Source organism: Cryphonectria parasitica (genome assembly GCF_011745365.1).
Source record: "Cryphonectria parasitica EP155 unplaced genomic scaffold M406scaffold_8, whole genome shotgun sequence".
Lineage (NCBI taxonomy): Eukaryota > Fungi > Ascomycota > Sordariomycetes > Diaporthales > Cryphonectriaceae > Cryphonectria > Cryphonectria parasitica.
The window spans coordinates 1,918,462-1,930,896 of record NW_024468916.1 but is presented as its reverse complement, the minus strand read 5'-3'; the positions used below and the strand labels follow the sequence as shown (position 1 = coordinate 1,930,896).

At 44.2% G+C, this 12,435-nt stretch overlaps 2 protein-coding genes across 2 annotated transcripts; both read right to left on the bottom strand.

Annotated features, from left to right (window-relative positions):
- Positions 1 to 2,393: 2,393 nt before the first annotated feature.
- M406DRAFT_265518 (uncharacterized protein) lies at positions 2,394 to 2,579 on the bottom strand (the record flags this gene model as incomplete). Its single annotated transcript, XM_040917740.1, has 1 exon — positions 2,394 to 2,579. The coding sequence occupies one exon, from the start codon at positions 2,577 to 2,579 to the stop codon at positions 2,394 to 2,396; it is 186 nt and encodes a 61-aa protein (XP_040772661.1).
- Positions 2,580 to 7,864: 5,285 nt separating this feature from the next.
- On the bottom strand, positions 7,865 to 8,125 carry M406DRAFT_64842 (uncharacterized protein; the record flags this gene model as incomplete). Its single annotated transcript, XM_040924898.1, has 2 exons — positions 7,865 to 8,041; positions 8,087 to 8,125. 2 exons carry the CDS (start codon positions 8,123 to 8,125, stop codon positions 7,865 to 7,867), a joined length of 216 nt encoding a protein of 71 aa, XP_040772660.1.
- Positions 8,126 to 12,435: the final 4,310 nt, after the last annotated feature.

Here is a 12,435-nt window from a genome sequence, read left to right as displayed (position 1 = left end):
TATTCCCACGTGTCTCTGTAGGAATGTTCAGATTTGGCAACTCCGGGCACATGTAAGAGTTTTCAGTGCATATGGTTGGCCAAGCCCTCTATCTCTACTGGAGCCTCTGTTCTAGGTAAAGTCTAGTCGGTGAATGAAACTGCGGTCATATATGCGAGCTGCAGAAAGTCGGAAGGCATAGTGGGTGCGATAAAGCATGCAAGTTCTCGTTTCCAGTCCACTTTTCCCAACTAGCGACAGCACACGGCGTGACCGCTACTGTAAATATAGCTCGGTTGGCAGTGACCCTGTGGGCCAGCCTTGAGTTGTTCGTGGACCGCTTGGTGGAGAAAGACGAGGCGAGACGTCTGCTCGCCACTTCGTTCTCCTTGTGCCAGACACAATGTATTCCCAGTTGACCATGAGTCATTATTGCCAAAGAGAACAATGGCGCACTTCTGGCGCTGAGTGACACCAATGTCCAGAAAAGCGGAACATGGTCAATACTATGTAATCACACGATTCAGATCATTGCAGCGGCGTGCCGAAAACACGAGCGCATCTTAACATACGCAATCCAGAGACCTGCACGTAAGTTCCAGATGAATATTATGCATTTCTACATTAAATTCTACATAGAACGCCCTCGTGTGAGAAGAATCATTTGCTGACGTAAATCGCACAGCAAGACAGCATTCCAGGGGTATAAAGATAAGGAGAAACGTATGAGCTGAGCACGTGGAAGTGGCTGAATGAGTGTTGAGATTGAATCTATCTAATACAAAAGGAAGATCTTCTAAGTAACTAAACCAGGCTCTGAGATGGTTTATAAGGAGACCAAAACAGAGGGTTAGGGTTAAATATGCCCCATTTTTCACACACCCCCCATCTGACTGGTCAGATGTGCCAGAAAAGTGGGTCTTTTGTGGGGTCTCCGCAGATGCGTTTAAGCTTATGTGAGCGCGTTTTACAATCGCCTTGCCTTCTTCCAGTCCTCTTTCTTTTTCAACTAGCTCTTTTTCCATCTGTTTTCAAGATTTTTGAAAGCCTCTGCGCGTCAATATGCCTCTTCTAATTACTCCAGATTTCTCGTTAGGCGAGTCTAACGTTTCTATCCCTCTCAGCGAGCTTAGTATAGCTGTTTCCGATGACAGCGATTCTGCTGAGGGCGAGATCCATGTGGCCTCTTCTGGTTCTTCTCCCGATGTGAAGACTGATGAGGATCCCTTGGGTACAAACCCCAGCTTCTCTGCTAGCGTATCTGAGTTGCATGGTAGTTTCTCGATAGCTATAGAGAAGAGCGCAAGCCCTGTTCAGCCTATCTTGATTCCAACTGCTGGTTGGCATCCTCTTCCTGATGTGAGTATAGAAAGAGCTGCCTGGGGATTAGTATGAGCTGAACTGATTGTTCTTGTTTCCAGGAACAGCGGTCTGGCCTGCCTGCTTCAAGTCCTCAAGCTGCTGTTCAGTCTGTCTCGCGCTCTGTCGATGATCATCCTGTTGAGTCTTACCGTGAATGATATCTGAAGCACAAGAAAGCTAAAGCTGATATCGAGGCAGTGCTGGCTACCCTTCATCTCCCATCTAAGGAGTGAGCCCTGTTCAGGCTTAGGTATACTCTAGGCTTTAGTGGATGATTGGGTTTTTTTTTGTAGTTAAGTCCTTTGGTTCGTTGTTTGATGAAGGCTGCGCGCTTGGTTTGCGTGTTTCTGGATGATATCTCTGAGCTATAGGCTCTCGTTTTTGATTTTGACAAATGAAATTCAGTAATTGAAAGCATCCAAAAAAAGCCAATGTGAGATCGAGTTGCCCATCTATATCCCTTTAGATTCCTTCTTGGTTCTCTGATTCAAGGCATAGCTGATATCCTGAAGATTGAGGAGCGCTCTGAAGTATTCGAACTGCGCTCAATTGAGGTTCTTGGTTAGTCCATCAGCTGGCATACTCTGTGTTGGCATATATGAGATCTGGAATTTGCTCTTTTGGAACTCCTGCTTGAGCTACATTTGGTGTATATTCATATAGTGAAGCTTTATATTTATCCTTTTATGCTCTGTAATTATCAGCTGTATAGCTTGTTGATTATTACAGAAGATATTTCAGAGCTTGCTGAGGTTCAAAGTGAAGTTTCAAAAGAAGCGTTGTAAGGCAATCATTTCCTTAGCTGTGGCTGAGAGGGCATACAGTTCAGCCTCTGTGATTGAGATGATTACCAGGCTTTGCTTTGTTGCTTTCCATTGTATAGGATCTCCGAATAGGCTGAAGATATATCCTTGTGAGGATTTTCGATTCTCTGCATCGTCGGCAAAGGAAGCATCTCTGGCGATTAGCAGGGCTTGAGCCTCAAAGTGGCTTCCTCCGTACTGAATTGCTAGAAATCTCATTCCGTACAAGTAATAGATTACTCTGTCTGCTTATTCCAGGTACTTTGGCTCTAGATTTGTTAAAAATCTGGAGAGAAGAGTATATGCAAAAGCTATATCTAGTCTTATCATGATAGCAGTATACAGGATTGATCCAATCTTCTCCTGATACTTCTTGATTTGGTTTTTTAATGCTTCCTCTTTCCATTTGATAAGCTTCCCAAGGTTCAGAGGCATTGAAGGTATTAAAGCTGTATTAGCTGCAAGGCTAAACTTGTTGGCTATTTTCTCGATGTATGCATTGTGAACTAGGCTGATCGTGTAGTTAGCTCTGTTTCTGATGATTCGAACTCCTAAGAATCATTCTGCTGCTCTCTGATTCTTTACCTCATATGCCTCGAAGATCTCTTTCTTCATTCTGCATATCTTTGATGCCTGGTTCTGCAGATAGAACAGTAGGATATCATTCATATAGAACAGGATAATTAGCTTGTTTGCTTTGTTAGTAAACATGCAGAGCTCTTCAGTTGAGGGCGTAAAGCTGAGATTTCGCAGAGTTGAGCAGAAGTGCTTGTACCAGAGTGCTAGCGAGTCTCTCAGGCTGTATAGTGCCTTTTTCAGAAGCATAATTTTCCCTTCCTTCTTGAATCCATCAGGCAGCTTACAGAAAATGCTTTCCTGGCTTTTCCTGCTAGCATTCAGGAATGCTCTGATAACATTCATCTGGTTGATCTCTAGATTGAAATATGCTGCCACAGCTATAAGTATGCGAAAGAAGCGTGCAGCTAGCATTGCTGCATACGTATCTTGAAGATTGCTTGCTTTTTGCAGGTTTCCTTGTATACAGATTCGGGCTTTGAATGAGATTAAGTAACTATTCTCATCAAGTTTATATCTGTATACTCATTTGAGTAGCAGTAGCTTCTCTTTAGCTTTTTCATGCTTGAGAGTTTGCTATACCCTTTTATTAACTAATCCCTGGATTTCTGATTGTATTGCTTTCTACCACTCGGTGTGGAAAGAACTGTTTCGTACTTCTTTCCAGGTTTCAGGTTCGGGTGATAGTTATTTATAATGCTTCTTTTCAGCTATCGCCAGCTCTATGACTTGCTGAGAAGCATTAAAGTGCTTTTGCTGCAAGTGCGAGGCTCCTCTGCATATAGAGTTTGCTTCAAGTACAGCAGCTGCAACCATACTGTATATAGTCTGAAAATGCTTATCTCATATTCTGATTGCTTCCTTTAGCTAATTAGGCAAAAAGGTAGCTATGAGGTTTATCAGAGCTGTTTGGCTTGTTATAAAGGCTGTGGCGAATAATCCTTGGTATTAGCAAGCTTTATCGATTGGTTTCTGTGCTCTATTTGAATGCTATATGGATTGAGATTCATAGATCTCGTTCCTTGTTTAACAACATCTAGTTGAAGCCTAACTAAGCTTATACCCTTGCACTGCAGGCTAGCTCGTATTCTGAGCAGTAGATGCGCTAGTAGCTTGTTATTCAGTACTTGAAGATGCTTATTCAGTTGCTGAAATATCCTTGCTGCTTGCAGCAGCGCTTCTTTCTGGCTAATCCGTTCGTTCTGGTATCTTGGGAGATTTTTCAGAAGTTGGAAGTCCTTGCATCTTATCCTCTAAGCTTCTTCCCTGGGATGGATTGCTTTGCAAGAGCGCTCCATTGCTAGTTTCAGGTGCTCTTACTCCTGAGTTTCAACTCGGAATACCTTTCGAGAGAAACTCTGAGAATAAGCTATTATTCTCGTTGAACAGCGAATAAGATTCTTGGTTTCGATTTATAGTATTAGGCTAGGGAACTGAATCCCATATACCTCCAACAACAATTGTATCCATGATTTCCTCATCGTTTCCAACCTCTGGAATGATTAATGCTAGCTGAGCACGAGATAGTGCTTCTAATGCCTTACTGCTATTTGGATTGTAGAATTGGCTCTCATTGAATAGAATATTGTATATAGTTGCAACTCTTGCTGAACCAGAACTAGGGCGCCGTCGCCCTCGAAAGAAAAAGGGACAAACAGCTGCCGAAGCAATGGGCAAGGGCTCGTGCAACCCAAGCGTGCCTGTGCAGATGAGGACAGCAAACTAAGGCCACACGGGCACAAGAACAGGGTGAAAAACCTGTCTTAGACCTGTCCAAAGGGTTTAAAATTGAAAAGAAGAGAAAGGATGCTTTATTTTTTGTTGCTTATAGCTAAAGAATTTGAAAAGTGGGTGGTATCCTTTATATGTATGAGGACCCTTGACCCACTGTACTCCACGTCCCACGGACTACCACCCTGGCCACCACAACAGTCCTCCCCCAGCAACTTTCTTCCAAAGTTGCGACAAGTCCAATGGTGTGCCAGGTCTGATCAGAGGGAGATGAAGTAAAGAAATAAAGAATTCATCGCAAACTGCCAAAGGAAACACTGCAAACCAAACCATCCCCCCAATTCAACCCTCATGCCTCTCCCTATCGCTTGAGCCATCATTCAAATCAATGCAGAAGTATCAGTATCCATCTTCAGTCCATTCGTAACACGGGCACAACCTGGACAGATCCTAACGCTGACCTCTTCTCTGTCCCCGTCTGCTCTCAAACTCTGCTCGAGCAGCAGCAGCAGCAGCAGTTCTCTCCTGATTCTGCATCCTCACTCAACGGATCCTTTCGCAGTTCGCTTTATACATATCCATCTTGATAGCATGATCGAACCCTGTCCAGTTCGGAGAACCCACTGAGGGCCTGATAGGGTTAAGGCTATGAAGCTCATTCCATAGAGGCATACGAGGCTTCTGAGGTCTATCAGGAAAACTGGGAGGCATGATGTTGCTGCTTCTCAGTCTCTGATGCAATGGGGCTTCAGTAGCACGTCCAGGCCTAGCTGTTTGCTGCATTGACAGGTTGATTGTTGGTCCTGGACCGACAGGCGTTTCTCGAGGTGAAGAGGAGTAAGGATCGGTAGGAGTTCCGGATGGGAGTCGACTTAACTCTGAGCTGATACTACATCCTCTTGATGAACACAAGATCGGGCCAGCTGGAGCTGTGCTCTCTCGGGACTGTTGTCTTGACGGAACTAGGCTGGGTGCCCTACTCGCTCTGAAATCCTCCAGGGCAAAGGCTGATATGTCCCTCCTCATCCTGTTGAGATCGCCTTCAATAGACAGTTCAGGCAAGTCTGCAACTCCTCCCACGAAGAAGGTAACATTCGGCTTGTAGGTTATATTCAGTACCCTACCGGCTTCCACTTGTACAGCCTTGTATTCTTGAAGTGAGGCACTCCTTCTTAATGGCTGATCAGGATATCGCGTATAGTTGCTGTGTCCCAGCTCATAGGAGAAGGCCTGGCAGTGCAGGCTTGTTATAGCCATCTCCGCACCCCATTCTTTCACATTTTGTGCAGTTTCTCTATGGTTAAGATAGAGAGCTTGCCTCCAGTCTGGACAGCCACTAGGTGATTGGTAGAAATCAGTAGATTTCAGGATTCGAAGGCGAAACAGTTCGATTGCATAGAGCAGAGCTGCATTCGAATCGTTATCCAGCGGCGTAGTTGGAACATTCTCGAAATCCCAATCCCGATTGGCTCCAGCACTTCTGAGCTGACTGTTCAGATAGTGCTTGCTTGCATGAGCCAGTAGGATATTGTCGGATTTGTGCACAGCGATGTAAAATCCTTTTTCAGTCTTCATATTGAGCTAAGACAGAGCACAAGCTGAAGTCGCTGTATTGACTGAGAGGAGAACCCATAGGCGCTTCTATCTAGCCTCATGTTTGGGCAGATTCTGTTTATTGAGAATATCAGGAGAGCCAGATGGATGGGCTATCGATGGAATACGAAGGCATCCTATCAAGAATACGTCTTGTTGATTGTACTGAGCGTAATGACGAAAAGCAGCCACAGCATGCTGCGGACCAATATCTTGAGGGATTCCTGCATCTAAGAATCCGACCAGATCATAGATATCGAGAAGGTATCTGGAAGGATTGGCGCTGAAGATCGTGGGCAAGTACGACTTGCGAGGGGGTAACCCTGGGAAGTACTTCTCGACGAGTCCTGCTGCCAGATGATTTTCTTCGTCCCTTAGACTGAAGTAGGGCGGACGACTCTTGATTACTTCAGTTGGGTACGGCGCTCTGGGAAAGACAGTCCGAAAGCAGTAGGCCTTGGTCATCCAGTCCCCTCAGCTATGCTGGACAGGTGGGAACAGAGAGTACTTGAATTCGGCCATTGCTGCTGAGTTGAAAGGAAAGTGAAAAGGGAAGAACAGCTTTGTCGGAAGGTGAGCAATTGCGAGAGGGGTTTGCAAAGGTGTAAAGTTAAGGGACTGAGAGGGTGTTGACTGAGGAAGAAAGATAGAGAAGAATGCAGCTTCAGCCTGAGGATCTGTTGAGGAAGATGATATTATGTAAGCAGAGCAGTTAACAATTTGCTCTGATGTTGGTGTACAGGTCTGGGGCAGCGTTGATGAGGAAGAAAAAGGGTGTGTATATGCTTGAGAAAGGTGGTTGTGAAGAGGTTGAAGGAGGAAGAAGAATAGCTGGCTGCGAGTGTGGATGGAATGGCCAATTTATCTTGTCTAGCAACTACCCAAGTAATTCACTGCTTTCTGTTTGTTACAAGGCAAATAGCTTCACCCTTGGCCAGATAGGAGCTGTTCAGCAACAGACTGGATAGAAGGCGTGGTAACTCAGTTGGGTGTGTTTATCACTCATTGCCATCTCATCAACCTTCAGCAAACTGTTCAACAACCTCTCCCTCAGTTCACCTTGCCTTTCAATTCATTCTTCGCACAACAACTTCTCCTTCTGTCAACCTTCCCTTGCTCAGCTCTGCAACACACTCAAGATATCTCGAATCGTCACTAACGCTGTTTTCTCTTCGCGGATAAACACCGCTCCTCAAGAGGTTGACAAGGTCTGGATCTGGTTTTCTTCTTCGGTTCCTCCTCCTCAGGGCAGCAACTACCACTAGCTCAAGGATATCCATATCGACTTTCTTGATGTTACAGACTTCAATACCATCAAGGGAGATCTTGGCTTGATATACGCTTCTTGGGATATCCAAGGCGATATCATGTTTTGAAACAACTCACTGCCAAGCCCTAGCTTTGCTGCTCATTTCGCAAGGCTGGATAATAAGGATTCTATCAAACTAAATCCTATTGTGGTGTGTAAAGCCAGTTGGAAGCCCTTCGGCGAGTACCTTACCCGCATCTTCTCCCAACCTGAGCGAGTAAATTCCCTTCTCGTTCAGTTCTATGGTCGGCGTAACCTAGTTCCTTGCAATTGCTGCTCTCGTTAGTATGCCACTGCTTGCATGCCTGTTCAGGGGCAGCAGGTTAATGTTAACTGGCCTTTCCTAGAATGCATCTCAATGAAGAGCTTCTTCAATGGGAAGTGCAGCAACTGCATTTATTATGCAGAGTCTGAATATAATTATACCAAAGACTTCCCTTGTGTTAAAAAGCGCAGTATACAAGTAAGATTCCCATTCTGATATCCTTAACCAGGTTTGAGTATATACTAATTATTGTTCTTCTTGCAGCGTTAGCACTCGTTTTACCAACTCAGCCCTCGATGTGTAATCGAGGTAGATTCTCAAGTCAACTCCAATGCTGATGTTGAGCGTATTATCAAAGCTCAATACAAGCTTATGCGGGATAAAGGTATTGCGTATAATCAGATCAAATGGATTCCTCTTGTGCTAAGGAAATGGTACCCACAGGATACTGTAAGTCTTATAACTGACTATGGTTGCGATGCTCAAGAAGATTACTGCTAACTTCATCTGCATAGATCGGCAAGAAGAGTACTGCTCCTTCTGCTCTCAAGAAGGGAGTATCTGGGTTTGGGCAAGCAGCTCCACGATCTGTATTTCGCAGCAAGGATAAAGGCAAGGGCAAGGCTGTAGTAGGATCTTGTGTTGAGAAATAAGCTAAGTTCGTTCAATCTCAAGATTCTTCCTCTGTTTTTGATAACGATTCTTCGGCGGATGATACGGATGACATGAATCTGGACAGAATAAGGAGAGAGCTATCGAATGATATTTATGGATATTCTGGTGATGAGGATGATATATAAAAGTAAGGGGTCTTCATAGATTGCAGTGTTTCTTCGGCGCTCTGCATTTTTCATGCATTGTATTCCAATATACTGCAATTTTTGAATAATGAAAATAGCTTCAGAGCTGGTTAACATGCTTTGTGCTGGATGCTTTGAAATTTTTAGGTGGGTTTATGGTGTTCTGTAGCAAGTGATAGCAGACGATACTTCGTCCCTCCTCCTCCAGCAAAACATATGAGATGGAATAGGAAAGATGAAAAGAAAATGTATTTTGCAAACAAAAAGGAAATATGAACAGAAAGAAATTAATCTCCTCTATGAGCTAGGAATGCTGATTTAGTTAGGATTGGTATAAACATCCTACTTCTATCTGCTTTCTTCTGTTCTCGCCTCTCCTTCTCTGCTGCCTGTATGAAATGTTCACTGTTACTAACTCTATTTCCATTCTTAGCATCATTATCCGCTTCAGTTGCTAGATTGACAATCTTTGGATCAGGACTAGTCTGGCTAGGTGTGGGGTTGTGCTTAATGATGTCTGGAACCCAGAATGTGGCGTTGTTGCTTGAATCTGCTTTCTGAACTTCGAGGATATTGTTGTCTGGTTCCTCTCGCTAGGGAGCTCTTATCGAATCCAGCTTTTCTGCTAATAGTTGGCCAGGTTGAAGCTCGATATCTTCTTCCCAGGGCATGGGCATCTCGGGTTCCCAAATGCCATTCATATTCCGCACGAACTTTTTGAGATTAGTAGCTGAATATGTGCCTTTTAGCAGAACTCCGTCTGTAGTCTTGAGCTCATAAGCATGTTTGTCTAGGATCTGAGCAATCAGGTATGGATCCTTCTACTTATAAGAGATCTTGGTATTGCGCGAGTAGCTCATTTTCCGGATGTGGTTATAGACAAGCACGAGATCTTCAACATTCAGTCGAGATTTTCATACTAAACCCTGCGTTTGATTTTTGGCTGCGATCTTTTGATAGTATGCCTGGATAGCTTCAATTGCCTTCTGCACATCATCTTCCTTAGCTGCAATCATCCTTAACTGCATTTCAAATGCTTCCTGAGGGGATTGGTTTTCGGTTCATGTAAGAACTCTTCACGTCGGGATTTCAGTTTCAATTGGGATAAGCAGCTCCCAACTGAAAATCAAATAGAAGGGGCTGTATCCATGCAACTAGCGGATCATAGTCCTTTCAGCGAAGAGTGCGAGTCTCAAGTACTGCCTCCATCTTCAGAATTGAGCATTAGCTAGCTTAGCAAGAGCACTTGCTAAGGAAAGATGATCAGCTTCTACTTGTCCTTGGGCATGAGGATTGTAACTGAAGATCTGGATAAGCAGGATCCCAAGAGCTCTAATAGTCTTGGCTATCTCAGCCTTGTTTTCTGATTCTCCATCAACAGTAATTTTGAGAGAGCACCCGAATACAAGAATGATCTCTTTCAAAATGAACTTCCTCATTTCCGCAGCTGTAGCTTTCTTGAGGGGTCTTGCAAGCATATAGCTGGTCAGGTCACAGCGAGCCTCTGCAAGGTATCTGTAATCGCCATTCTCAGCCATATGTTGAATGTTGATGCTGATCCTCGTGAAGAGTTGACTTGGAAGGGTTGGGATCACTTCTTTCTTCCACATCTTTGGATCGAACTTTGCATACTTCTTGCAACCCGAGACAGTATTAGCCATATCTGTTCAGAGATCTCTTCAGTAGTAGAGTTGCTTAATACGAGCTACTGTAGAGTCTTGATCTCGATGTTTAAACTTGGCATAACATTCTCTGATAATTCAGCAACGAAGATCAGAATTATCTACTACTCGTTAGCGTGGGAGTTTCGCACTAGCGCGGCGCTACAGAGCCTGGTTAAGTATTTGATACTTTAATGCCTCTATCATGAAGTTCTTGCGATCCCTCTTGGAGAGTTTTGGTGGAATGATCTCGTGGCATAAGAACTCTGCATACCGTTTCGACTGTTCCGTTTACTGAAGAGTTGGATTTAGCAGTAATACTAGATCAGCTCCATCTGAATTCATGCTGTTAAGCTGAGCATTATACCAGTCCTCAACATTGCTATCTTCGTCTTTCTTAGGTAGCGTTGAGTATGGAGATCAAGAAAGGGCATTAGCCACAGGATTCTTTGACTCGGAAATGTGTTTGATAGTGAAGTCAAACATCTTGATTACTGCTATCCATCTGTTCAGAAGAGCACCGGGTATATCGTTCATTCCTCCATTGAGTTGGTTTACCAGAACGCAAGCATCGGTTTCCAGAATGAAATAGCAACCATAGAGATGCTGCTGAAGAGACTGTAGAGCACAGAGGATAGCGCAATACTCCCTCTTGGTAGCATCGTACTTCTGTGCTGCAATTATCCAGGTTCCGCTAACGAAACGTGCTAGCTTTCGTTTATCCTCTACTACCTGCATCAGTGCAGCGCCCCAGCCCAACAGGCTTGCATCCATCATAAGAATGATCTCCTCAGTATCAGTGCTGTAATCAATTGAAATGATAACTGAACGAGATGTGAGTATTCGGACAAGTATGGCAACAGCTTCTTTCTGTTCCTTCTCCCACCTTCACGCAGCACCTTTCTTGAGAAGATCGTAGAGTAATCGGGCAATGATTGCGAAGTTCCAAATCCAAGCTGCATAATAGACAACCAGTCCAATGAAAGAGCGGACGTCTTTGATATCCTTGCATTCTGTTCAGGCCAGAAGCTTTTCCATCTTTCTGTTCTGAGGTTGTTATCCGCTGGAACTAACGATATAACCAACCATATCGACTTTCACTCAGCACCATTCTAACTTGAATGCTGAGATCGTAGCTCCAGCCAGCTCTGCATTTACAAGAACCTTATTGAGGTTTCCGATGTGCTCAGCAATATACCTATGCACTTCGGAAAAGCTCGGAACCTCTTCATTCCCATAGGTTGTTGTAGAACCACGAACAGGAATGTTGTTGAGGAAAGGCTGGCATATATGAGGAATAAGATCATATAGAAGTCTAATCATTATTCTCATAAACTGAGCAACAGAGTTGATAGCACCCTGGGATAGAGTACACATCCTGAACAGGCCTAAGGGCGTTGAGAAGGTTGTCATATTCCTGCTGTTAGGATGCAGTTGCACTTAGTCATACTCGGAAAAGAAGTTGAGCAGTGAAAGAATCTTGTATATGGCGAACTCCTTCGAGAATTCATCTGAGGCAGGCAGCATGAAGGCATCCTTAAGGCTGTGCTTGTTGTACTTTTGAGCGTCATTGATCAGGCGTAAGCCACCATTCTTTTTGATAACAAGAAACCAGTTGTTTCTATATAATGCATAGCTTTCCTTAATGATCTCCTGCTTAATACATTATTTCAGGAGCTCCATCAGCTTTGGCCTGAGAGCATTGAGGATTGGAATATACTTCGCTTGAAAGACCTTGTGGGGTACAGTTCTGATTTCTTGCAAGGGAGCTACTTCCTCAATGATCTTTCCAATCTCAGTAAAGTTCCATGCAAAAGCTTTGATCCTGTTTCTCAATATGTGTTTGAACATTTCCTTCTCAGCTTCAGAAAACCCTTTACAGTTTTTCTCTTGCATGGCAGCCTACTGGTCAGGTCTCAGGCGCTGATCAGGATCCAGATCGCTGAACTTGGGTTCAATCCACTCATCATACTTGGTAGGCTTTGTGGATTGCTGAGCTCGTCTCATCTCCTCAACCTTGGCAAGCTTCCACCTGATCGTTCCTTCTGGTACTGAACCATCAGGCTGGGAATCATTAATTGGCTTGACCTTCTTGTCTTTGGGCTTGTAAAGAGTGTTGACCAGGCTTAAGACATCTTTTCTTTCCTTCCCCACACAACGTGGCTGGCGTGAATGGCACTGGCTGCTGTGCATTTCACACAGGCAAGACCCTTGGGTCGCTCCTTCCTCATTCACCATGGAGCAACCCTCCTTCAACTTCCTCCCCATCAGTTCCACCATTAACTTGTTCACAACAGCCGCAATGTCTCGTTCAGGTATGGACATCACAGCTGTATCTCCCTCCTCCAACAACACC